General features: G+C 39.9%; 1 protein-coding gene across 21 annotated transcripts in view; it reads left to right on the forward strand.

Moving 5' to 3' along the window:
- Window positions 1-25,039, forward strand: part of Para (voltage-gated sodium channel alpha subunit) — a 71,943-nt gene that overhangs the window by 24,807 nt on the left and 22,097 nt on the right. For 3 of the 21 annotated variants that reach the window (XM_032596250.1, XM_032596255.1, XM_032596248.1), the window contains exons 2-20: window positions 1,658-1,733; window positions 1,954-2,456; window positions 3,262-3,439; window positions 6,489-6,521; window positions 9,580-9,735; window positions 10,529-10,734; window positions 10,991-11,119; window positions 13,563-13,654; window positions 14,800-15,012; window positions 15,103-15,166; window positions 15,245-15,554; window positions 15,682-15,978; window positions 19,943-20,362; window positions 20,462-20,555; window positions 20,633-20,701; window positions 22,783-23,057; window positions 23,663-23,836; window positions 23,919-24,269; window positions 24,375-24,609. In XM_032596250.1, the coding sequence (XP_032452141.1) occupies window positions 3,293-3,439; window positions 6,489-6,521; window positions 9,580-9,735; window positions 10,529-10,734; window positions 10,991-11,119; window positions 13,563-13,654; window positions 14,800-15,012; window positions 15,103-15,166; window positions 15,245-15,554; window positions 15,682-15,978; window positions 19,943-20,362; window positions 20,462-20,555; window positions 20,633-20,701; window positions 22,783-23,057; window positions 23,663-23,836; window positions 23,919-24,269; window positions 24,375-24,609 (3,265 nt within the window). In that variant the 5' untranslated portion in view covers window positions 1,658-1,733; window positions 1,954-2,456; window positions 3,262-3,292. Of the gene's footprint in view, window positions 1-1,657; window positions 1,734-1,953; window positions 2,457-3,261; window positions 3,440-6,488; window positions 6,522-9,579; window positions 9,736-10,528; window positions 10,735-10,990; window positions 11,120-13,562; window positions 13,655-14,799; window positions 15,013-15,102; window positions 15,167-15,244; window positions 15,555-15,681; window positions 15,979-18,719; window positions 18,777-19,924; window positions 20,363-20,461; window positions 20,556-20,632; window positions 20,702-22,782; window positions 23,058-23,662; window positions 23,837-23,918; window positions 24,270-24,374; window positions 24,610-25,039 lie in introns of those variants that run through there. The other 18 variants (XM_032596240.1, XM_032596241.1, XM_032596242.1 and 15 more) reach the window with 14 other exon arrangements.

Here is a 25,039-nt window from a genome sequence, read left to right on the forward strand (position 1 = left end):
GGTTTTATACCGCGTGCTGCTGCTGCACTGATGGAATCCGAAGGATGAATTGGATCCGGGATGCCTTGAGGGAGAGGAGAAGGGGCAGAAAAGGAGGAGAGTGGATTGCGCGATGCTTGAATAAGTCAGGGTCGGCCGAGTGCTTTAAAAAAAAAAAAAAAACGTACGCGGGCGTCGAGTTGAAATCGGAATCCGAACGTTGCGAGGACTCGATGATTCATCCGAGGAGTGTTTAAAAGCTCGACCTGCACTTGACCTCCGCAGCGACTGCTTCGTGGAAATAATTATCATTTTGTCAAAATAACAAGCCCAGAATATAACAGCTGTCCATTACAACAAAAGTGAAACAAGAACGTAGCGTCTCGCTCAGTCTGCCGCGAGTGCACGTGCACCGAGACGACCACCCTCGAGAAAAAAGCTCAACCCTTCCTCCCCCTCCTCCTCCTCCTGGCAAATTTCCTTCCCACCAGGCAAAGCTCACTTTTGCAATATAATTTCGATCGGTCCCGCGAACTTGCGACGGCAACAGCAGCAGCAGCACACAACTGCAAAAGTGGCGCGCCGCACAAAGCGCATCGTATGTGTGTTCTCGTCTCTCTTTCTCCCTCTCTCTCAAGCGCTAAGACTATTGATTGCGCGCCGCCACTGGGGCCGCCGCCGCGGATCGCGCCTCGCACGCGACTCACGGAAATCACCGACTAACTTGCGCTATGTATGTGTGGATATAGACGGAGAGAGAGAGAGAGAGGAAAAACGTGTTCGCCCGCTAGGTTCCTCGGATTATGTGTAGCAGCGTGTGCTCTCGTGCGTTTTGCTGCTGGCCCTGTTTCGATTTCCTTCCTTTCGTTTTTTTTTTCGTTCGTTCGCGTTTTGGATGTGCGGGAGACTGATTTAGTGGGAGATTTCGTGATTGATCGATCGAGCGAGGGTTGCTTTTTTGAGAAAGGAACGGGTGTGTGTGTTTTTGAATGTTTGAATATGCATCGGATGACGTGGGTTGGATATATTGTTTGAAAAGCGTTTCACTATGTTACTCAACCTTGTATTTTTGAAAAGCTATTCAAAAATAATTATTTATTTATTTTAAAAACGTCATTCGTACACAATCTCTCTAATCTCAACAGCCATTGTCGTCGCCAGAACAGGTAACTCGTCGAGCGCACTCCAGCATAACTGACTTACCGAAGTCTTAAAAAATAAGCCGATTAAATGAAATTCGCGCCCTATCAGCCGTGAAATCGTCCGTTTCTTCGGAAAATATTGTCCACTAGATGCACGCTAGTGCAGTTTCTATTTCAATGCACTAGCCGCGCGCGTTTATTTATAGGTGTCGCGCTTCTCGATGGAAGCCGTTCGATTACTCGCCACATAAACAACACGATCTGGCCGCGTGTATTCGATTGCTGCGAGCGAGTCTATACCGGCTATAGTATTACGAGATTAAATCGATGTCGAAGTTTACAATCGGACGCACGCGCTCCTCGCTCGCTACTTGTTGAAGGGCTTTAAGCAGTTACTGGCGACAAGAGAGAGACATAGCGTTTAAGTAGTTAGGAGGGGGACTTTCTTAAGTAGTAACGGTCCGATTGTGGTCGGACGCCCGGATGTGTGCTTTGCGCTGGGATTTAACCGGAGACTCTGCTTTTGCCTGTTCCAGATCAAATCTGACTGACGCGGAGCATACTATGATAATTCAGATATCAGATTGATTATAACCGCCGCTTCATGTATACGTGAGTATGAGTTGGATTTTTCTATTTACGTTTGAAACACAATGCATATGAGAGAACGTTTCTTGTCTCGTAATGAAATTTTTATGAGCAAAGCTGCCTTCTGCTCTGTGTAAACCGAGTAATATTTACAAAGCTCACGAGGACGTTATTCCTCTCCAGCGCAATTAATTAAAAAAAGCCCTCTAACCTCTGTTATTTTCCACCCTCTACCAACGAGCAGCAGGTCGGACATGAAAAATCTTGGTTCGAGTTGTACGACGGGCCCCACTAAACCAGGCACTGCCTCACTGCGTTCGTCACTGGTCGTAGCCGCGAAGACGTTGAATAAGGGCGTCGTAGTAGCCGATAAGCGGAGTCGCAGAAGCAGTATCAGTAGCAGCAGCAGCGCAGCTAGCAGAGCTATCGGTAGCCCGAGATCGAGTCAGCAGCAGGAGAGTAAGGGCCGCCGCGCAAGCGGCCGGCAAACGAGGCACAACGCTATTATTCAGCAGCAGCAGCAGCAGCAGCAGCAGGAGCAGCAACAGCCATCCGTCCGGCAACCGCAGCAGTCACTAGCCTGGGCCGAGACGACGTCCAGTAGCGCGTCGTTGTTGTCCTCGAGAGGGAACCTCTTCCTCGCAAGCGTCAGACCGGGAACCACGCTACAGCGCCGCCAGGACCGTATTCGCTCGACGCGAAACCCCAGCGATCGGCATTTCCGAAATTGTTAGCACCAATAGCAAGGTATGATTCGTTTTCTTTATTTGGGATAAATAATTTATCAGAAATTCGACGTAAACCCTGATATGAATAGAACCATAATGTACATACGAATAAATAACGTTCCGCTCGCGGAATGAAACAGTAGCTTTTTATAAGCCAATATTATCAAGAGTCATGCGTCGCGTAGAGAATATATAGACTCGGCTCATACTATGCGCGGGGACGCGATGCTGTTTCTTACTAAGGCTGCTTTTATGTTTTCTATACGTACAGATTCTCGTAAACGTACACACGAGTTTATCACGCGCTCGTATATACACTAGTATATACGTATACAGCTTCGTGGAGTTTTATAAGTGGCCTATATGGACAGTTTGATAAAGACTGATATTGCAAGCCGCCGCAGTGAAGTTTGGAGAGAAACAGGCATTAATCTTGGCCCGCGTGTGTGGAAAGACGTATAGGCATTGACACGTTCGCTTTGCATTTTCGTGTAATCTTTCGATGCCGAGCTGTAACGGAATACTATTTTCATAATTTTGCGGGTCGATTTCGAATTCATTTCCGGAAGTGAGAAATTTCAAAGTTTTTTTTCCACGTATTCAAAGTCAAACAAAGCCATGAAAAAATATCTCGGTTTTTAATCTCGATATATAAGCTTGAAACAGTTCCGAGATATCTGGAAGAAGTTCAAGGCTTCATTCGCAGACTTCTTTGTGATCGTTGCGAAAAGTTTTTCATTAATAATAAAGATCCGTACGGGGAACAAATTTATTCGTATGTAGCTCTACAGCAATCTTTTACAAATTTGTCTGTTTCTCGGCAGGAAGGTTGCTTAGTTGTGTGCAGCCTAGACAATGTCCCAAGTTTCTCTCTCTATATCAGAGGAAGAGCGAAGTTTGTTCCGTCCGTTCACGCGGGAATCACTAGCAGCGATAGAGACTCGCATTGCCGAGGAACTTGCTAAGCAAAAAGAACTCGAGAAAAAAAGAGCTGAAAACGACGTAAGTTTACCGACGATCATTTCCCCGGCCGATTTTTACCTATACATACATTATATATACCATCCAAATATATAAACAGCGTTTTGACGCGAGAACGATTTACTTTTATTTAATATTTTTTTTAATCTGTCGGCGTTGTAGGAATCCTAACGTTCATTTTTCCAGGTTCTCCCAAGTCTCTGAAAATTATGTGTCGTACCACACTTCATATCTATGTATGTCTGTACGTGTGTATATGTGTGTGTGTGTGTGTGTGCGTGAAAGTCCGCGGAAGAGACGACGGTCGGGCGCATCAAGCGTTTCAGTCAATATATTCCATCGAAATTCAATCGTATAATATATGCGACCGTCGAATCTCCCGCACTGTACATACGAATCAAAACCGTTTAATCCTGTCACTGCGTATTATATCGCAACGATATAATATATACCAATGTCGCTATTATGTGTGCAGGCAAACAACACGAAGTCGTCTCACCCAAAAAAGTAAAACGTATAATATATAGTACAATCTATACAACACAGCAGCACCAACACCTGTGTTTCGTGTCGAAAAAAAGAGCCGTTTGCGTATGTGTAAAAATCCGCGTATTACGTGCATACGGATAGAGAAAAAAAAAATAGCCCAGCCGAGTACAACCGCGCGCGCAACTGTAACGCACGCGGTGGAGAACTGCAATGCGGGTTCGTTTGAAGAGAGAGAGGAGGGCGCTCGCGCACACTGCACTGCTGGAGTGAGAGAGAGATCCGTATACGTATACATGAAGCTTTCTCTCTTTCTCTCGCTGAGTCGTATGCATTCAGGAAAATTAGACTAAGAAGAAGTTCGCGCGCGGTGATTTCGAAACTTTTGTTCCGCGCCTATTTAGCCGAGTGAGAGGGATATGCTGCAGTATACGACGGCGGATGCACTAATGAAAAAGTCGTTTGCTGCCGCTGGCTCGGTTAAAGATGTCGTTGCGAGATTTACTTCTTCTTTTTTTTAGCTATAGCTGTGCCCGCGTTTGTTTGCGTTTTGTGTATATAACGCAGGTCTATATGAAGGCTGTGTCTTTCTTTGTTTACGCGCGTTGATGTTCGCTGATGTTTTGTGTGATTTTACTGAATATCACTGTTAATTTTGTGTTCACGCGTTTATATGTTCTGTGTTAATATTCAACCACATTTTTGTATAATTATTATCGTGAGTTTAGCTAGCGTGGTTGTCAAAATTTTCTTTTCTTCCAAAATCGCATATTCACACCCAACGCGTCTTGCGCCAAAACCGCGACCTCTCGATTCGCGGGCGCAAAGAAACAACTGCGACAATTCAAAAACTTGGACGATAAAGTGGCCCAAATTGCAAGTCGCATTTCATTAATTAACGCAGCGAGTCAATAAATTTTCCAAACCACTTGAAGCATTCTGTAAATTAGACCGCCCTCCTCTCTCTCACTCCACCTGCGAAGCTTTCTCTCGCGTCTGCGCGGAGCTCTCCGATGTCTGCACATACAGCTACATATACAGCTCATGAAAGCTCGCGTTGACGTAGCCGCGTCGACTCGGTTAATCTTACTTGGGTATCACTCCCGCGTGTGCAGCTTCTCCTCGCGTATCTTATATGAGTATTATTATATCTCTCCTCATTCATCGCGTGTATACACTTATATAGACGCACCTGCAGTCTCATATTATATATAGGTACATCGGTGTGTATACGCTCGCGCGACGTTTTACCTTTGTATACGCATGTATGATGATGACATATTATATACGCGACTGTATACTGTGTAGGGCTATATATATATATATATATATATATATATATATATATACGGTCTATGCACCTTTGGCCCGAAAGGCTGAATAATGTAAAGACGCCTGAGATTGATTATACGTTATTAGCTGTACATTTGTGTGAGCTTGATTGGACGTAACTCGTGGTTCTTTACATTTTCATCCTTTGCGTGCAGATGATAATTATATGGTGTCGAGTTTTGTTTGTATCTTTTTTTCCTTGCGTTTTTGGTCTTAGTGTAAATATTTGCGCAGGTTTCGTTGTTTGTGTATAACAGTTGAACATATAGCTCGTTTTGTTTACTAATCAACTTTTGGTGTGGTCAGCTCTCACTGCAGTTTGAGTTTTTGTATACTGTCTTTGACTCATCTCGTGTCATGCGTAACTCATCGATCATTTTTCATGGATCATCGTTCATTTATCATGTATGATTATTTAGATAGTAATGTATTTTTTTATTTTACTTTGTAGCGCTATATATAAGACGTAGTCGTAAATCGAAACACATAATAATCAAACAAGAAAAATTGATTTTCATCATCATTTCATCGTTTCGCATCATATTCAACATGAAACCATAATATAACGACGCTCACCGATACAAGTTGTATAGATGACAGTGTCCCTAATAGATATCACGTTATCGCTGTACAGCACGCGCGGGGCAAATTTCACAAAGAAATCAAATCCGATCGCATCTCGTCTATTATATATCTATAAATACACAGAAACAACTCTCCTTCGACTTTATATATTATATACATACTACTCTAGTGTGTGTCGCTCTGAACACTATATATTGTGCAACGATCTCTTGTGCGATCTCTATTTACCTGAACGTGTGTGTGTAGTTACATAAATATATTATTATAACGTGCCTTTTGCGCTATATATCGATGTAGAACTTCCATTGATGTGTCTCTTCTATTCTGTCTGTACAAAATGTATCTATGACAACAAAGTTGGTGCATTGCAACGCGGGTTTCTCTCCTCCGCGAGGCTGTTCGAATTTACAGCCGATTTTTACGTGACAAGATACGAGAGAGGAGAGAAGCCCTCGTTCGAAATATAAAAGTATTGCTCTTAGAAATCATCGATGCTGCGGCGAAAAAAATTTAATTTTTTTTTTCATCTTCTTATACTACTGTAAAACTATATACTCATCCTTCGACTGCCTTCGTTATATTTTTTATGCTAAAATACCACTCTTCTGCCTCTGTGTGTTTTCTGTATTTTATGTAACGACTTTTTTCTCCATTTCTCCAATTGCAGACGGGTTATGGACGGAAGAAAAAGAAAAAAGAAGTAAGATGTTGCGCCACGTGTGTGCTAAGTAACAAAAAACTGCTAGTCCATCTAAAATGAGAAAGAGAACGTCACGCTTTTCTTTTTTGACTTTCATGCTACTGTGCATCTTATATACGCTATATATATATATATATATACTCTACTTTTTTGTATACCTATATACATGCGCAGCTTAATAAACGCGAGCTAATTAGCGACCACTACAATGTATTAGCTCGATTCTACTTCGCTGTCTCTGCTAATTGTATTTTTTTTCTTTATCTCACGCGTTGTGTACTTGATACATCTCTGATTAAACTGTTCTCTCTCTCTCTCTCTCTCTCTCTGTCCTTTCGTCTCTCTGCGATGGAATTAACGTCGCGAGAATAATGATTCGACCTTGTGAAAATCGGGGAAAATCAATTTCGCCAAAGTAATCGAGTTCTGCATACATTGCTGGTGGACCTAACACATGCTGGAAACACTTTAAAGCTGATGCACTTCTATATACTGTTGATCGCTAAAGGCTAATAATAATGAGAAAAAAAATTAACAATGTACAGTCGCTTCTCTGCGTAGCTTGTTGCTTTTTAGTATGCGGCTTGAAGCTTTGAGATTATGGCGTGTGCGACGTAAATATAATATGCGCTTCTCTCTTTCTGTATACCTGTATCTTACTCTCTCTTCTATTTTTATTTCTACATACTCTCTTTCTCTGTACTATCCTCTATACTCTGATGTAAAACTGGAATGCTATGTACACTATGGCCAATTTTACGTAGTATACCAGCGCGATATACTATATCCCAATCGTCCGATAAATATTATTATTATTAATTATTCACCATCTCTTTCGCCTCCTTTTATTTTTTATTACCTCTCTTTTTCTCTATCTGCCCAGTCTCTATCCCTCTCTATACTGTTTTCCCAAGGTAATCTTTAACACACACGCAAACGTTGTACACGAACTATAATATCGCATATTTATTATAGAAAATAGAGAGTTGAGAGAGATATATACGTGTACACGTATATATTTTAGCACGCACGTAATGAAAGTAGTGTCGGCAACAACAAAGACAATCTTTTTTCAATGAAATGAAGAAGAATAAGAGCGATGATTCTTCGTTTCAGCTTTATAATACAGATACTAGATAATTAGATAGTGGATTTATTGTATTTTATCTATTATATATGATTATTAGAATAGTGTCGAGTGTTTTTTTGGCAGACAACAAAAAATTAAATAATGGAATAAATATCCATATTATACGAACACGACACACCCACACGAGAATATATCGATACATGCGTTGCCTCATTATATTGACATTTGTACGTATAATACTTACGCACGTGTGCGCGGGAACCCGAGCGTCGTACGTTGCGTGGGTTGAATTTTACGGTTCAACGATTTTTCATTCGGAACAAATATGACTTTATTTCTAATGCATATTTTCTCATGATTATGCGTCTGTACGAGATAGAGTATATCGTTTCTTTTTTGCTCACACGTATTTTATCGCAAACAATTTTGTAAAAACTGCTGCACTTATTGCCGCTATACAAGTTAACACTACAGCAAACACTTTTTGGCACACGTTTCTTCCACTTTTCGTATACTACTTTTAGATTACTATTTTCGACTTTGGCTTATTTCAAAATTATACTTTTTACTCGTTCTGTTTGATACTATACGTTCTCGATACAACTCAATTTACACACTAAATTATTTCAATTATTTTTACTCAAGTTTTTCTTAATGAGCTATACAATTACTAACTAACACGCACAATAGTAACGTAATGACTACACTTTGTCTAACACGCCTATAAGCGAATTTTTTATTACTTCTGTAAAGTTGACACACTTTTGAATAACACGCATAATTTGATTATTCGACTTTTGTAAGATCTACACTACTAATATACTTTATTATTATATTAAGGCGATAAAATTACACTCACTTTTTACGCATTTGTTCCGAATTTTTTAAAAGGCGCTTCAAACAGATCTTAGAAGAAAAAAAACAAAGAGTTAATTAGCGCTTTGGAAAAGAAAAAAAGCGACATCTGACTGGAGCGCCTTGATGAATTATTTAATTGACACTGCTCACGCAGCTGCATCGTGGAAGATCTTAGGTTTAGTCATAGATTTAATTACGTTATATTAAAAATAGGGCGAGGAGCCATTTAATTAAAAGAATATTGAGTTCTAGGTTCGTCATCGAACCGAGCAGTAGCCCTCAGAAGCATGGAAAATCGTTAAGGATTTTTGATATACCGGAAAAAAATAACGTGAAGTCAAAGCATTTCTTTTTTCGATATAATTCTAGAAAAAATTTTTCATGCTTCCGTTAGTAGTTGACACCAGTTTTGTTTTCCCAAGTGCAATTTTTACATCGAGCAGATTCGAACATACAAGTATTTACTTTTCTGAACATTACTTTAGATTTTCTATGATTTGAAATCTTGAACATGTATAATCATTTTTCAAGGGCAGCCGCAGTCGCTCAGAAAAGTAAAAATGCCGTAATCAAGTAGTAAAGACTTTTACAATTACTAAAATTAAATATCTCGCATATATAGCCAATCTATTTTTTCATGTATATATAAACATACATAGAGAGTAAAGTATCGAAAAGCTTACATAGTCAATAGATTCGAGGCCTTCGTAGCTACTTACCTTATATAGCAAACAAACCCCGTAACTCTAACCTCAAAAAAGTATAGCCTCTCTCCCAGTATTTACTCATTATAATACCTTTTGAAAATAGTATACTACCTAGCAAAAATAAAGCAACCGTCGAATCTGCTGGATCTCAATTGCCCGCACGTAGGGGTACGTGCCTGTGTGTGGTGCACATTGAGTGTCACTGATTATATATAACGCGAGAGCATATATATGTTCCGTGGGCTACTGCTGAGGACAATAAAATAATCTAACACCAAAAGCAAATAGCGAGCTACGCCCGGCTCCTCGCGTCACCATACACAGACCTTTATATCTGTTCTACTTCCCCCCGTTGTTATTCTCCACGATCTGTTTTTGCTTACCTTCACTCGTGTCTCCGCAGATTCGATATGACGACGAAGATGAGGATGAGGGTCCACAGCCGGATCCGATGTTCGAGCAAGGAGCGCCCATTCCGGTCCGACTGCACAACGAATTTCCCCCCGAGCTGGCCTCCGTACCTCTTGAAGATATTGATAGTTTCTACCATAATCAAAGGGTAAGTTTCTTTCTTTAACCTTCCGTCGAGTCGATTGCGAGAGATCACTCGTGGCGATATTAGGCATTGCCTACACCGTTATAGGTTAGGTTAGGTTAGACTCGATGCATCTGGTTTATAAACTCCAGTTTTATATAATCTGCTGTTTAGATTGAAAGCCTCGCGAGTTAATTAAAGCTAGCTTTTGTTTGGATGATAAACACTGGGAGGATATCAGAGCATTGTAATGCAGTGACGAACCTAATTAGAGCCTTAATTTGCCCAAATATATAAGAGTCACTTTTGGTTTTCAAATGCTCATATTTACCTTCCAATTATTACAGAAGATCTTTTTTACATGCAAAAATAAATTTAGGTAACTAAAATCGTTTTTAAAGTAGAGCAGCATCAAAAGTATAAATACAGCCTGCAATTGCGGACAGACGCCCTTCTGCCATGCGTGCAGCAGGTCTATTGTAGGGAATCAGCTGTTTGTCGCATGCGCTATACCAATCTGTATTCCCACAGTCCCTATTGTTGTTCGTGCAGCTTCCAAGGTCAACGAGCAAGCTTCCGAAAAGCTCCGATCCCTTTCCGTACTTACCGGATGACGATATTTCACATATGTGTGAGCCCGGTATACTATATTTTTTGACTCGTGTAATAGTGCGAGCGAAAAGTTTGTGAAAATTGAGCATTGAATTTTAGTCCGACCTTATTAACCAAATGAGCTGATCGATGCGGGGTATTTTTGTAAAACTTCCAAGACGATGAGGATGAAAGTCAGTAACTGATTGATGTGTTATTGTTGCAGACATTCGTGGTCATTAGCAAGGGCAAGGACATATTTAGGTTCTCCGCGACGGACGCCCTGTGGATCCTCGATCCCTTTAATCCAATCCGGCGGGTGGCCATCTACATATTGGTCCATCCCCTTTTCTCTCTCTTCATCATCACCACAATTTTGGTTAACTGCATACTCATGATCATGCCCACGACGCCCACCATCGAATCCACCGAGTGAGTATTTCTTAATATTATATATCTATTTGCATACGCGATTCTGTGCGTCTTAACAATTTTCCCATATATGATCGTGCAATATTGAGGTCGGACAGAAAAGAATTTGCACGTATATCGAAAGAATCGAAGAATATGCGCGATGTATTCGTATACGTACATATATATACGAGCGAATCTAAAATTCGTTCACGTATTCGTACGGGAGAATGATACGAGAGGCTGGTCTGTAAGCCGGACGTTTTTCTGATTCCAGAGTCATATTTACGGGCATCTACACATTTGAGTCCGCCGTTAAGGTGATGGCGAGGGGTTTCATTCTGCAGCCTTTTACCTATCTTAGAGATGCATGGAATTGGCTCGACTTCGTAGTTATAGCTTTAGCGTGAGTAGTTACAAATATATTTCTATATTATGATAACGTATATATTATATAGCCATATAAGAATTACCATTCATCGTCGAACTTGAGTACCATATATTTTATAAATAATGAGACTTTGTAAATCGTAATGATATATAATACCATGTATCTTTAACCAATATCTGATCATCTTTTGCCAACTGAAATGAAACGAACACATATACATTTGTATAAAGACTACTCTTTTATCAATCACCTGCACATAAGCGAAGACTACTGATTATAAATAATTAATTCTCATGAAGCACACAATATCGTAATCATCATTCATTATAATACTGTCTAATGAAAATTTTACGACTAGACTGACGCAGCCCCCCGCATATATTATAGCGTTGTTCGGATCAAGGAACACACTGTACACACTCTCTCGAGATCAGAGTGTATGATATGAACAAATATTATATACTTGTCTTATTAAATGTGAAACATTACATATTATATCTGTCATTAGTTAGATTGACGGAGTTTATTATTTTGTTCATTTTTTTTTGGTCACTTATGACGAAACGTTCAGTTGCAGCTTTGAGATAAAATACATAAAATAGAGACAGATCTCTTAGAGAATTCTATGATACAATACCTGTGTAGTTTATAGTAGTGTGGAAACGTAGAAGCGGACAATATCTGTATAGTAAACCATTAGAAAAACCACTCGAACAGCGATCGAAATTAGATTAGCTTGTTCGCCTCTGCGGCAAAGCACTAGATACTATAACTCTGTACGGAATCACGAGTAATTGACATTTTTGCGCGGTCCTTTAGCGAGTGTGCGCGTCGTTTGCAGGGCGAAGTTCGTGCTGGCGGCGAATATAGATCAATAACTCGCCGATTATACGCTAGCATCGGCTATTTTTTCTCCCTCTCTTACCGGCTCTCGCTGCTACTCCGGCCTATCTATTTTTAAATGATTTCCTTATCTACCGCGGCGTACATGGCCGGGGAGATAATGCGATTAAATCGGTTCCAAGTGATTCATTAACTTTTCATCAGTTTTTACCTCGCTCGAGAGCCTCTTCACGGATATACCGCGCCTATAGCCGTGATTTCTAAATTTAACACCGGTGGCTAGGTGGACACTTTGGATTACGCGAACAAGAAAAAAAACATAGTATAAAGTTTTCTAGTGGCCTTTCCCCCACTGCTTTAACTTTTTGGAGTGCTGTCTCTAGACAGCGAATATAGGTTGCGCATATGCACTTTTCTATTTCCTTTGTCGAAATTAGCGCGCAGAATGTATATGTATGGAGACGTGTCACCTATAACTAATAACACAACAGCCTTGTTAAGCCTGCATATTGGGTCGCTCATGCTATAAACGCCTGAGTTTTACTTTCAAAATCATCTTGTAATATTTACCTCTCTGCCAGTCTGCGAGAAAACTTCGCCCAAAACGAGCGCGCCCGAGCGACGAATAAGTAGTGCGAGACAGCGTACAGTCAGCCGAGGAAGAGATGCTCTACTCCGGTGCGCGCGCGCGCGGCTTAATCAAGTTAATTGTCACACCATATATAGCCTTAAATATCGATCATGCGATCTTACAATTTAGTTCACGATAGACCATCATACTCATTTACAGTATTTCAGGCAGAGTATTTATATTATTATGACCGTCGTAAAGTATTCCTAGAATAGTTCAGAAACAGTAATATAAATTAAAGGCGTGAGTGTCCATGTCTATATACGTCGTTCGACTCTATTTACATTTGAATGAATTGTATTTCATTTGCTTCAAGGTATGCTGCTTTTTGACTCTTGTAAAAGTTTATCGATCACGAGATACTAGTTAGAATGTCATCGTGATTAAATAAATTTTTGCTCTCAGCTCTGTTGTCTCTGAATTTGCATCGAAGAGGTAATAGCTTCGAGACCCTAAATCGAATACAAACTTTAAAATGTAAACGAAGACGTACGTGGGTGTGGACACACAACGTAGTAGTATAGAGTTCTATTTATATATCATAGATAACTTGAAAAAAGTTAATAGATACACTTTATACATATAATTATATTACATTTGAGAGTTCGAGTAATTATTTAATTCTCTTACTATATATTTATCGTCGAGTTGCATGAAGTACTAGTTCTTATATATCCCATTTATATACCAATGACAATAACTAATTTATTATACGACTACCATTTGATCTACATACAAACATATTTTTGATTTTTCAATATTTAACATTATATTGATTACATAGGAATTAGTTGACAGTAGCGAAAGTAATAACTTCGTGTTTGACACGTGTTTTTTTAAAGATTTGCCTATATAATACTACTTTTTGATTTTTGTTCACTTGTCCTTTGTCCCATTTTTTTTTTTAAAGAAAAAATAAATTTTGATCCCCCTGTTTCCTCTTTGACCACTGTAATGTGTGTGTGATGTTCGGGTGTATTGCAGTTATGTGACGATGGGAATAGATCTAGGCAACCTTGCCGCTCTCAGGACATTTCGAGTCCTCCGAGCCTTGAAGACTGTCGCTATTGTACCAGGTATGCTTTAGAAATTAGAAAATAACAAAAAAGTGAGAAGTACTTGATCCTTTGGACATTATGTTGATTCGAAGAAAAAATATAAGCCCACACCATATCGTAAGTGATCAAAGCATCAAGTAATTCTTGAGTAGTGGCATAGTTATAGACTTTTGCCGTTTATATATTTATCAGTGTCTTTATTATACTTTAAATAAGTTCTATTATGGTTTTATCTTTCTAAGTAATTTGTACATTTATTTTGCACAGTTTTTATATGTATACACATAGCTCAAACATATCATAAAATAACGATGAGTTTACCTTGAGACTAATAGGAATTTTAATGTATAATTCACTGTGGTAAAATATTTAAAAATGGATGAAAACGCTTTGGAGGTTTGTATACTATTCGTTCAAAGTAACTATTTCTTTCTATTATTTCGATAAATAAAGACTAAATCTTTGAAACCTAAATTACAATTTAATCTAAGAACTCAATTCTTCTTTTTATCAACAATTTTGACAAGAAAAACATTGTTTAATCCAGAATCGCTTGAATACTATTAATTTATTGTTAATATACACTGAGTTTAATTTAATATTAACTGTAAAACTACAGTTTACAATTTCTTGATATTAAGCGCGTTTTGTACCAATGACGATGCAGTGACTTCCTGGACGCTTTTATAGCAGTGAATCAAAATTCGATGAAAAAGAATCCTTTGAAATTGAATAAAGGGAAATTCAATTTTATCGCGTTTTATTGCATGGAGCATTTCTATTTCGAGCCCGATATCGAAGTGTGCTGGGTATGGACACAGAGAATTTTCAATTAATTAATCATTTATTGACACACATAACTAAATGCGATTCCTTTGAAGTTTAATTACTGAAATATAAATACTCAAATCTATAAACATGTTTTGGAATAAATCCGGCGATTGAATAGTCTTCAATGATTTAAAAAGCTAAATTTTGCATTTATAAAATGAAATAACCAACTTACGAGTACACTAAAAGCAACACAGAACGAGAACCTCGAGGAAGCGTATGACGTACATCAAATGTCACTGATATATACCCACCTTCTATGAATCTAATAATAACATAATGCAACAATATTACCAGCAGCAGCTCACCATCTCTATTCCAATCTGTTTAAGGTCTTAAAACTATTGTCGGTGCTGTGATAGAGTCAGTGAAAAATCTACGCGATGTGATAATCCTAACAATGTTCTCCCTCTCTGTCTTTGCGCTGATGGGCCTTCAGATTTACATGGGGGTGTTGACGCAAAAGTGTATAAAGAATTTTCCCGAAGACGGCTCGTGGGGCAATCTCACTGACGAGAACTGGGAGAAATTTGTTAGTAACGATAGTGAGTATAGCCAATTGACGCGCGAGTGACTAAAAAAAATAATCTTTGACTCATCCCACGATGCTAATATGCAAATTTGTCTGTTCTCAGCAAATTGGTATGGACAGGACGAGGCGGGAAACTATCCATTATGCGGGAATTCATCCGGAGCTGGGTAAGACATTCGCTCTATTGTTATACTATTATCAATCTATAGTATAGAGTAATCAATGATGCATCTTCGTGATTACAGGCAATGTCCACCTGGCTACACGTGTTTACAAGGTTACGGAGAAAATCCGAACTACGGCTACACGAGCTTCGACACATTTGGCTGGGCTTTGCTTTCCGCCTTTCGTTTGATGACCCAGGACTACTGGGAAAATCTTTATCAGCTGGTACTGAGATCAGCGGGCCCGTGGCACATGTTGTTCTTCATCGTTATTATTTTTCTCGGTTCGTTCTATCTCGTGAACTTGATCCTCGCCATTGTCGCGATGTCGTACGACGAGTTGCAGAAGAAAGCTGAAGAGGAGGAACTCGCCGAAGAGCAGGCGATAAGGGTACGTTTATTTTGAACAACTTTATAGATAAGTTCCGTTTTTACCGACTGCATTTCGACTGTCGGTAAAACAGAGCATCGATAAATAAGTACAACAAACGAGTTTACAATACATGGTTCATCCGCAGGAAGCGGAAGAAGCGGCTCTGGCGAAGGAGAACAAGTTGGCGGCTCGGGCGGAAGCGGAAGCGGAAGCTCGCGAGGCAGCCGCAGCCGCGGCAGCTGGTGAGATCGTCAAGTCGCCATCGGATTTCTCTTGTCACAGCTACGAGCTGTTCGTCAACCAGGAGAAGGGCAACGACGACAACAACAAGGAGCGCATGAGCATAAGATCAGTTGAGTCGATCAGCGAGCACAGGGTCAGAATATCGAGCAATAATCACAACGTCACCTCCACCACTACCAAAGTCCGCAAAGTCAGCACTGTAAGTCGACAATTTTTCATTTGACACCACTCTTTACATCTATGTTTCGTACTTGTATACTCCCTTGTTACTATCACTTGATCGTTCTTTATTTTCGGAGTACGATATGGTGCTTAGTGCGTTGCATTTATCATTGCGTAGGATGTTTGCGTGTTATCAGTGTTGACTTGGTGTTTTTATTCCTTTCGATGAAGTAGGAAATCTAGTTTTGATTCTTGACAAGATGATATTTAGTTTGTATTTTCGATAGTGCTAGCAGTAGAAGCTGTTGTATAACTGACGGTATAACAATAGCATGAGCTTCTGATTTGCAAAATATTTTCACTCCAAAATTCCAAATAGGTAATTTTGTCCATCCCACGGCCATGAAATGGCATCTCATTAAAAAGCGATAAATTCTCCAATCACGCGAAAAATAAAAGCAAATTACACCACGTATCCTTATCGCCTGTCGTACACCCTCATTACAATCCGAAATAGTCGGGCGTTATCGATTTTGCCGAGTACAAAACTCTCGTTCCTACATTTTTACCTTGTCTCTTTCCAGAAAATTTTCATTTCCTCTCGTACACAAACTCGTCCCTCTCCTAGATTCATTACCCCCAACAACGCCGCCTGGCTCTCCGAGAAACGACTTCGCAGTTTGAGAGTTCAGCACGAGAGGGAAAGAAAAAAGCAAACAGAATAACCTCGTCGTTGATGAAAATTTGCTCTCTTCGCACATCCCTTCGCCCGTAAAAAAAGAAGACCATCCACATTAAATCCCAGCACTGCAAGGATAAATTCCTCCCGCTGCTTTTATCTCGCAAGCTCGCTTTAATTAAGTCCGATCTCCTTCTCTCTCACCATTTTCCTCCCCCAAAGAATCCTCAAACTTCCATCGTTCCGGTAAAATTAATTCCCAATCAACGCACGTTTATAGTACACAATCCTATTCTGCCTGGCGTCAACGTCAATTCCAGCATATATAGAGGACGCACGCGTATGTATGTATAATAACGGCTGCAGCATAGAGTTGCGCATGTTTTTGCAGCAGCGGCGCGGGTTTAGGTAAATTAGCCGAGGCTACTATACCGCCGTGTAATTGTAGCACTGTGCGGCACACAGAGCAGACCACCGCCGCCGCCGCGGCGCAGCACAGCACCCACACGTCGATCGATCGCTACACTGCCGCTGCTGCTACCGCTGGCTCGTGCTGCACTGGCTCGGCTTTCCTATATCTTTTCGCGCGTTTTCCTTTCGTTTCTTGCCGCGAGGAAAGCTTTTGAATTCGAGCTTGGGCTGTGTCGATGCGACGTTTGTTCGTATAGGGATTATTGATGTTTTCGTGGGAAATTGCATTCGAATAATTTTGTGGAATATTCATGGAGCGAAACGAAATGGAGAAATACACATAACGAAGTCTCGCGGTTATTTTACGGGAATATTAATTGTATGTACACGACTCGCGCGGACTAGTGTGCGTTTAATTGAAATGAATCCTTGCAGCTCATTATGCCGCTGTAATTTGCTCTCGGCTACCATAACTCAGGGGGAGCGAGAACGCGTCGCATATTCAAGCCGTGATTTTAAGGACGCCGACGAGTAGTTACGTAAATTATGCAAGCGGAAAAATCTGGTTATGAAGCTTCGATCGTCGGCGCGCGGGGATGTATAGTTTAATTTGAGATCGAGCGGGTATTTCCAGAGTCGGGATATGCGAATGCATGTGACGTAAGATACGAAATTTAATTACAAAGGATGTGAATGTGTATAGGATAATTGAATATTTTTATGTTTGTGATTTAGAAAACATAGCGTAGAAAGTATCGTTGTCGTAGTTGAGTAGATACGGTTAGACGAACGAGAAACAAACTTCGGATTATGATAATCGAAAAGTCTCTCCGGCATTATCCGGGGAGTATGCTCGAAACTTTCCCATGTAGAGTGAGTATTCTCGTTAACGTGGATGTAGAAATACATTACCGAAACTTTTACGATTATTTTCTTCACTCTTTTCCGAGGTAAACTTCGCGCGATTGTTGCGTAGGTGAGATGCCTCAATTCGTCGAAAATTATAATTTTTACTACGAAAATGGGGAATCTAACTTTTCCTGTATGTAAAACGTAGAGCGTAATATGTACACGCTGGCATGTCTCAGCTGCGGTAGAGTAAAAAGCAAGTTTGCGTAGAAAAATGAAAGGAGAGAAGAAAAAAAGTATCGCCAAAAATGACTGCATGCAGTGAATTTTTGCTCTGTACTATATGGCGGCAGCGTTAAGAAAACTTGTCATAGTATGGAAAGTAATAAAAACTTGTACATCCTTCTCTCTCTCTCTCTCTCTCTCTCTCTCTCTCTCTCTCTCTCTCTCTCTCTCTCTCTCTCTAACTTTGCTGCTGTACTCGAGTAATATGTATACTTTCTTGTTTTCCTCTCTAACGTATCTTGACTTTGAATATGCAAGATGTGTATCAGTATCTTTTATATATATATATATATATATATATATATATATATACACACATTACATATTATACTCTTCTTCGTCACATGTTGAAAGTTCTTGTGTAATGCTTCTGCCAGAGATTATATATTACGTATTATTATGTCATGTCTGTATATTATCGTTGGTTGTTTTGATTTGAACGAAAAAAAAGAAAAACACACAGCAAGATATCTTGTAAATTGCCAGAAAGAGTTTTACATTTGTAGAGTGAACCGGTAGGAGATGTCGTTTTTTCTTGTCTTTTTTTTCCTAAGGTCGCTCGCGCCGGTAATGGCCAGTTTACTTATGCCTACCAGGAAAGCCTGAAAGAGGTACGTGGATTAAATTGGCTGTCTCTCTCAGCGACTTATTGCGTTACACGGTCCTGCCGTATGTACAAACAACATCAGAGATACTTTTCATCAAACTTCGGATGGTCGTAGGCTTGTCTGTCAATCTTTACTTGTTAATCTGTGTAGATTCGTGCTGATTGTAAGTTTTATTGATTCGGGTTGTAGAATGTTTTGTTTATAGACTGACCTTTGCTTTATACTCTTTCGAAGTTATATTTCTAAGAGTCGATTAAGTAAGGATTGATCGATGCTACAACCACCAAGATAGAAAATTATTTTCATATCAGCTTTTTAGCTCGCTGGATATTTAAGTAATTTTCTATGAATTATTAACTAATCTTTGAAGAAAGTTGAACGCCACAATGGAATACAAAAGAATTCAAAATATATACGTTACACGAAACGTTAGTTAAACGATGCGTTACAAAGGAAAACAGAAAAAAGAAGAGAATAATGAAAAATCAATATTTCATAATAGGATTAAAAGAGAGTTAGTTCAAGAGTCACGGTGTAAATGGATCACTCGCGTCTATTGACTTGACAATCTTCGCAGAAATTTCTTATGTTGAATTACAAGTTCTTTCACGTTGTTAGTTGTGTGACATTGCTCTATAATTGTTTATCGACAATTTATTCAACTTTCCTGTCCTGGCAAGGTGGCATACGAGCACATCGTCATCGTTCTATTCCACCTTTTCAGAAATACTCTTAACTCGACTCCGGTAACACACTACTTCCTTTTCGTGAGAATCCTTTTATTAAATTTATTTTGTCGCTCATTAGCGAGTAGTTCACGCATTGCACACGTCATTGCTTTTGTTCTATATAGCGCGGTTCATCATTCATACAAGACAAAATAAATACTTATAGAATATACCACGCAATGATGGTTTCGAAAATTCTCACGAAAAACCATACTATACGTATTCTTCTCTATCTTCTTCCAAACGCGAGAAGAGCAATCCACGATCATGAACTAAACTAAGCAAAACAACTCAGACTGCTCTCCTCGCATCGATAATAATCTAAAACAGCACAACTTTTACAACAACAAAATAAAATCTAAACTGCACCTCAATAATAAAAAAGAAAAAACCAAAAGCCAGAGAGTAAACGGGTGTCCCAAGAGCACGTACTGTTCGCAGGCGAGCCTGAGTCTGCCTGGCTCCCCGTTCAATCCCCGTCGTGGAAGCCGTGGCAGCCATCAGTTTACGATAAGGAACGGTCGAGGTCGATTCGCCGGGCCGCCGGGCTCGGATCGCAAGCCTCTGGTGCTGTCGACGTATCTGGACGCCCAGGAGCACCTGCCCTACGCGGACGACTCGAACGCCGTGACGCCGATGTCCGAGGAGAACGGCGCCATCGTTGTACCCGTCTACTACGCGAGTCTTGGCTCCCGGCACTCGTCCTACACGTCCCACGCCTCGAGGCTGTCCTACACGTCACACGGCGACCTCCTCGGCAACGTCACCAAGGAGAGCAGGCTGCGCAGCAGGTCGGCGAGGCCGCCCTCCGCCAACGGGAACCACGTCACCGAGAACCTTCAGAAGCATCACTACGTCAGTGTAACGTTTTTTTTTCTTTTTGAATTTGTGTGTGATGTACTTGACGCGTGGCGCTATCGCAGGAGTAATGCGCGCGTGTGTGTGTGTGTGTGGTTTTAGGAAGGTGATACGGACGATTCCTTCAGCAAGAAACAGCAGGACAATCCGTTTATCGAGGAACCCTCGCCACAACACGCGGTCGTCGACATGAAAGGTGCGTTTTGGTCACAAATAGCTTGATGGATTTAGGATGTAGCGTGACGCTAATTGAATTTTTTTTCACCAACGCAGATGTTATGGTGTTGAACGACATCATCGCACAAGCTGCTGGTCGGCAAAGTGGAGCATCGGAACAAGGAGGTAAATTCAATCCTTTCCATTCACACGATTACGAGATTAATTTACGAGAATTTTGAACTGCACTTACACGACACACAGACTCACAAGTTTTCATGTTTTACTGTATATCGTATATACGAGTTTATATTTGAGAATCGACTTAGTTTGCGATTGGTCATCATATAGCATAAATATTATAGAATATTCTTTATTTCTTTTTTTTTTTTGGAAATCATGTTTGTAAATTTTACATAACGTAATGAAGAATAATTAATTGTTTTATTTAATATTCATTGTTTGTGGAGTTATATACCGTAACGCCATATTTAGAAGCATATGAGTTGACATACTTATATACTAGTTAAAATTTAAGAGAGTGATATCATGAAGTATTTATTTTACTTTTTTTCTATAAAAAGAGTATAATTAATAAAGTACTTTTTTGTATGTTTGTATACTTATTAAAAGTTAGCATATAGAACTGTGCAGTAGAATAGAGTTATATATTTGAAGAAGAAAAGCATCATCTTCATCATCTACTCATACAATAACGATTTTTTTCTTATTATATTATCCATTTTTATTCATCCATATCAGTCAATACTAATCCATTAGTTTTGTACAACTAACTCATCTGAAATATGTCATAACAGAACAAGCAACTCTTCAAGCTCGCAAGAAGATGGCACTTGAACAGTTTTGCATTACGATGTTATAGTGCGCATATATGTGTGTCTATCCGTAATACAAGCGTTTTATAAACGTGGGTGTTTGATTTTTTTTGGGGAAATCGAGTTTTTTCTCTGTGTGATGCGATTTTTTTTTGCTCTCATCATTGCCTCTATCTCTATCTCGCCATAAGAATTCGTTGATTCATTCCTCGTAAGTCATTTATGTACATACCGAAGACATATCATTCATCACATACATTGTTACTGTCTCATTTTGCTAGTGGACAATTTTAATTTTGTTTTCGATTTTGGCATCTGTTGTAATTTTTTTATTTTGCAATTTGCGCGGTATTGTGCGTTGTCGATGTTGTGGGATTTTCTTTTGAATCAGATAGCATGGCACGTAAGTTTTAGCACAGCAAACATTTTATTTAGTATATTTTTTACGAAGCTTGATTCTCAGTTAAAATTATAAAGAAAATGCATTTTTTCATGAAAAGAACGTAAAATATGGCACGATTTTTAATTCGAACGGATGACTTGCATGATTTGAGCATTGACCATCTTCATTTCGTTACTTTTGACAAAAGTTATTTGCACGCTTTGTTTTGATAACTTTCGACAACGAACACTCCTTCTGGTTACATTTGATTTTCTTATTACACTATTCTTGTATTGATTGATCACTCGTATATTTTAAAATTTACTTTTTCAATGATGTTTTTGTTTTTCGAATACAACACACAATTTACTTATAAATATTGTCCACCCATAATCTCCTCCAAAGAGTTACAGAATTACACTACGAATAATTCAAATTTCAATAGAATGTCCGATTTATAATTATTGCCAAGAAAAGCTATGCGAATGCTCATGCAAAAGATTTTATAGATTTGCTAAAGCTTTAAACTTTTTCATTGCCAAAATAACTTTACTCTTATTTCAAATTACGGAACGCTGTTTTCTAAAGTTTATTCTGTTGGAAAAAATTTATCCATCACTGATGAAAAATACAGATGGAAAGCTGGCTTTTAGATTTTATAGACGAATTCATAGCTATCTAGAAATTTTGCTTACGATTTCACTTACATTATGCTAAAACAGAAACCTGCATAATTCTGAAAAAAAGATTGTACTTCTCACTTCAGTATTTTATCCCACATAGCCCATTACTGTCGTTCTATAAAGTCACTCAACCCTCCCAATCGTTAAAGTATAAGCACACGTATCAACCATGTATCCCTAACCCTCCGAATCAACCCATTCGAGTCGCAACAGAAATCTAGAGTCAAAAAAGAATCACAAAGAAAATTAGCATTCGAGTCACCTGAAAAGAAAAAAAATAAGCATCCTGCAGCCTTCAACTTAAAAAAAACTCTTTCCCCAAAAAAGAGTGGTGCATTCTTGAGCTTACTAACACGTAGGATACAGTTTCGATCTATTACTTTCCAACAGACGACGATGAAGAGGGCCCCACGTTCAAGGAAAAGGCCCTGGCCCTGTTTTTGCGTTGCATCGATATATTTTGCGTTTGGGATTGTTGTTGGGTCTGGCTCAAGTTCCAAGAGTACGTCGCCCTGCTGGTCTTCGATCCGTTCGTCGAGCTCTTTATCACACTTTGCATCGTCGTCAACACGCTCTTCATGGCCCTGGATCATCACGACATGGACAAGGAGATGGACAGGGTGCTCAAGTCCGGAAACTATGTAAGCATTCGGCCCTGTGTGTGCAGCGCTCGCCAGTGGTGTATACTCCACTCGACCCCGCTATCTTTATCTTCCTCCTTCTTTCTTTCTCTCCTCGTTCGCCTTTGTTTTCTTTTGCTCTCCCTCTTCTCGGCGCCGCCCGCTGTGCCGTATTTTAAAGGGTTATCGAGAAGAGCTTCTCGAGCCGCGACTTTTTTAACCGACCAGGGCGCGCGATATTGCCGCGCGGCAGAGAGAGAGAGAGAGAGAGAGAGAGAGAGAGAGAGAGAGAGAGAGAGAGAGAGAGAGAAGCGTTGTTTGGTCAATATATAGAGTTAAAAAAGGCTACAAGTGTTGCCGTGCGCGCCTCCGGCTGCTCTAGATATAATCAGCTTTTCACGCTTCGAGAGAACGATACCCTTTTGCCAATAAATGCCAGCGGATATTTTTTGTAAGGGGATTTCCAAGAAGCTAACGCGGTTATAAAGATTTACGGCTCGTTAAATTATAACAGAGGGAATCCGATTTGAGTTCAGACGTTCTGTTTTCAATTTTTGCTTATTGGATTTGACTTGAGTTGATTATAGAAGTACAGTAGACATGTATATCTGTGAACCTCATTTCAGTTCTTCACGGCGACATTCGCCATCGAGGCGACGATGAAGCTCATAGCGATGAGTCCGAAGTTTTACTTTCAAGAAGGCTGGAACATATTCGACTTCATCATCGTAGCGCTATCACTGCTGGAGCTGGGTCTCGAGGGTGTCCAAGGTCTATCCGTTTTAAGATCCTTCCGATTGGTAAATTCAGCCCCAAATTCTTCACCATCATCTTTATTGCGAATGAAAAAATACTAACCGATCTCTTCTTTTCCTCCCACAGCTTCGTGTGTTCAAATTAGCGAAATCGTGGCCGACGCTGAATCTGCTCATCTCGATCATGGGCAGAACGGTGGGTGCCCTCGGTAACCTGACCTTCGTCTTGTGCATCATCATCTTCATCTTCGCCGTGATGGGTATGCAGCTCTTCGGCAAAAACTACACGGACAAAGTGGACCTGTTCCCGGGCGGCGAGTTGCCCAGGTGGAACTTCACCGACTTCATGCACAGCTTCATGATTGTGTTCAGAGTACTCTGCGGAGAGTGGATCGAGTCCATGTGGGACTGCATGCGCGTCGGCGACGTGTCCTGCATCCCGTTCTTCCTCGCGACCGTCGTCATCGGTAACCTGGTCGTATGTATCCAGTATCCATTGTTCTTGAAATATGATAGGGAAATTCCTTTTTTTTATTAAGCTTTTTTTATGACTGATCATTAAAAAACTTTAAATGCAAACCAGGTTCTCAACCTCTTCTTGGCCTTGCTTTTGAGCAATTTCGGCAGCTCAAACCTGTCAGCCCCGAGCGCGGATAATGATACCAACAAGATCACCGAGGCCATAGATCGGATAAGCCGTTTCATCGCGTGGACAAAGCGCAACATTCTTAATTTACTTAAGATGTTGCGAGCCAAATTCACCAACCAGATATCCGATCAGGCGCCAGGTGAGGGACCGTCCAACAGTTGGAAAGAAGGTTTATATCCAATCAGATCGCTTGCTGTGTGCGCTGTGTAGTTCGTGATACTGTCTCTGCTTATTTTTTTCGATCCTCCTCTCTTTTTGGTTTATTCTTTCGTTTGAGTTCGTTGATTTATTGTTCAAGTCAATTTGATACATAATATACCTTTTTGTTTCTGAACGAAATCAAGTTTTAATATAACTGTTCACGAGTTACTGATGAATCAGCTTATATCTTTCATTGTTCGGTTATGACTTGTCAGACAGACAATAATCATTGTCGCATCACTGCGATCCACTGTCATTTTTGTCAATTCTTTTTTTTATCCACAACGGTGATCGATCACTGCATCGAATATTTGTACAGCAAGACATTTGGTTTATACGGTCTTTCATGATACTTCATCATTTTACGTTGATTATTAGTTGCACTAATCGGATACATT

Source organism: Nasonia vitripennis, chromosome 2, assembly GCF_009193385.2.
Source record: "Nasonia vitripennis strain AsymCx chromosome 2, Nvit_psr_1.1, whole genome shotgun sequence".
NCBI classification, from domain to species: Eukaryota; Metazoa; Arthropoda; class Insecta; order Hymenoptera; family Pteromalidae; genus Nasonia; species Nasonia vitripennis.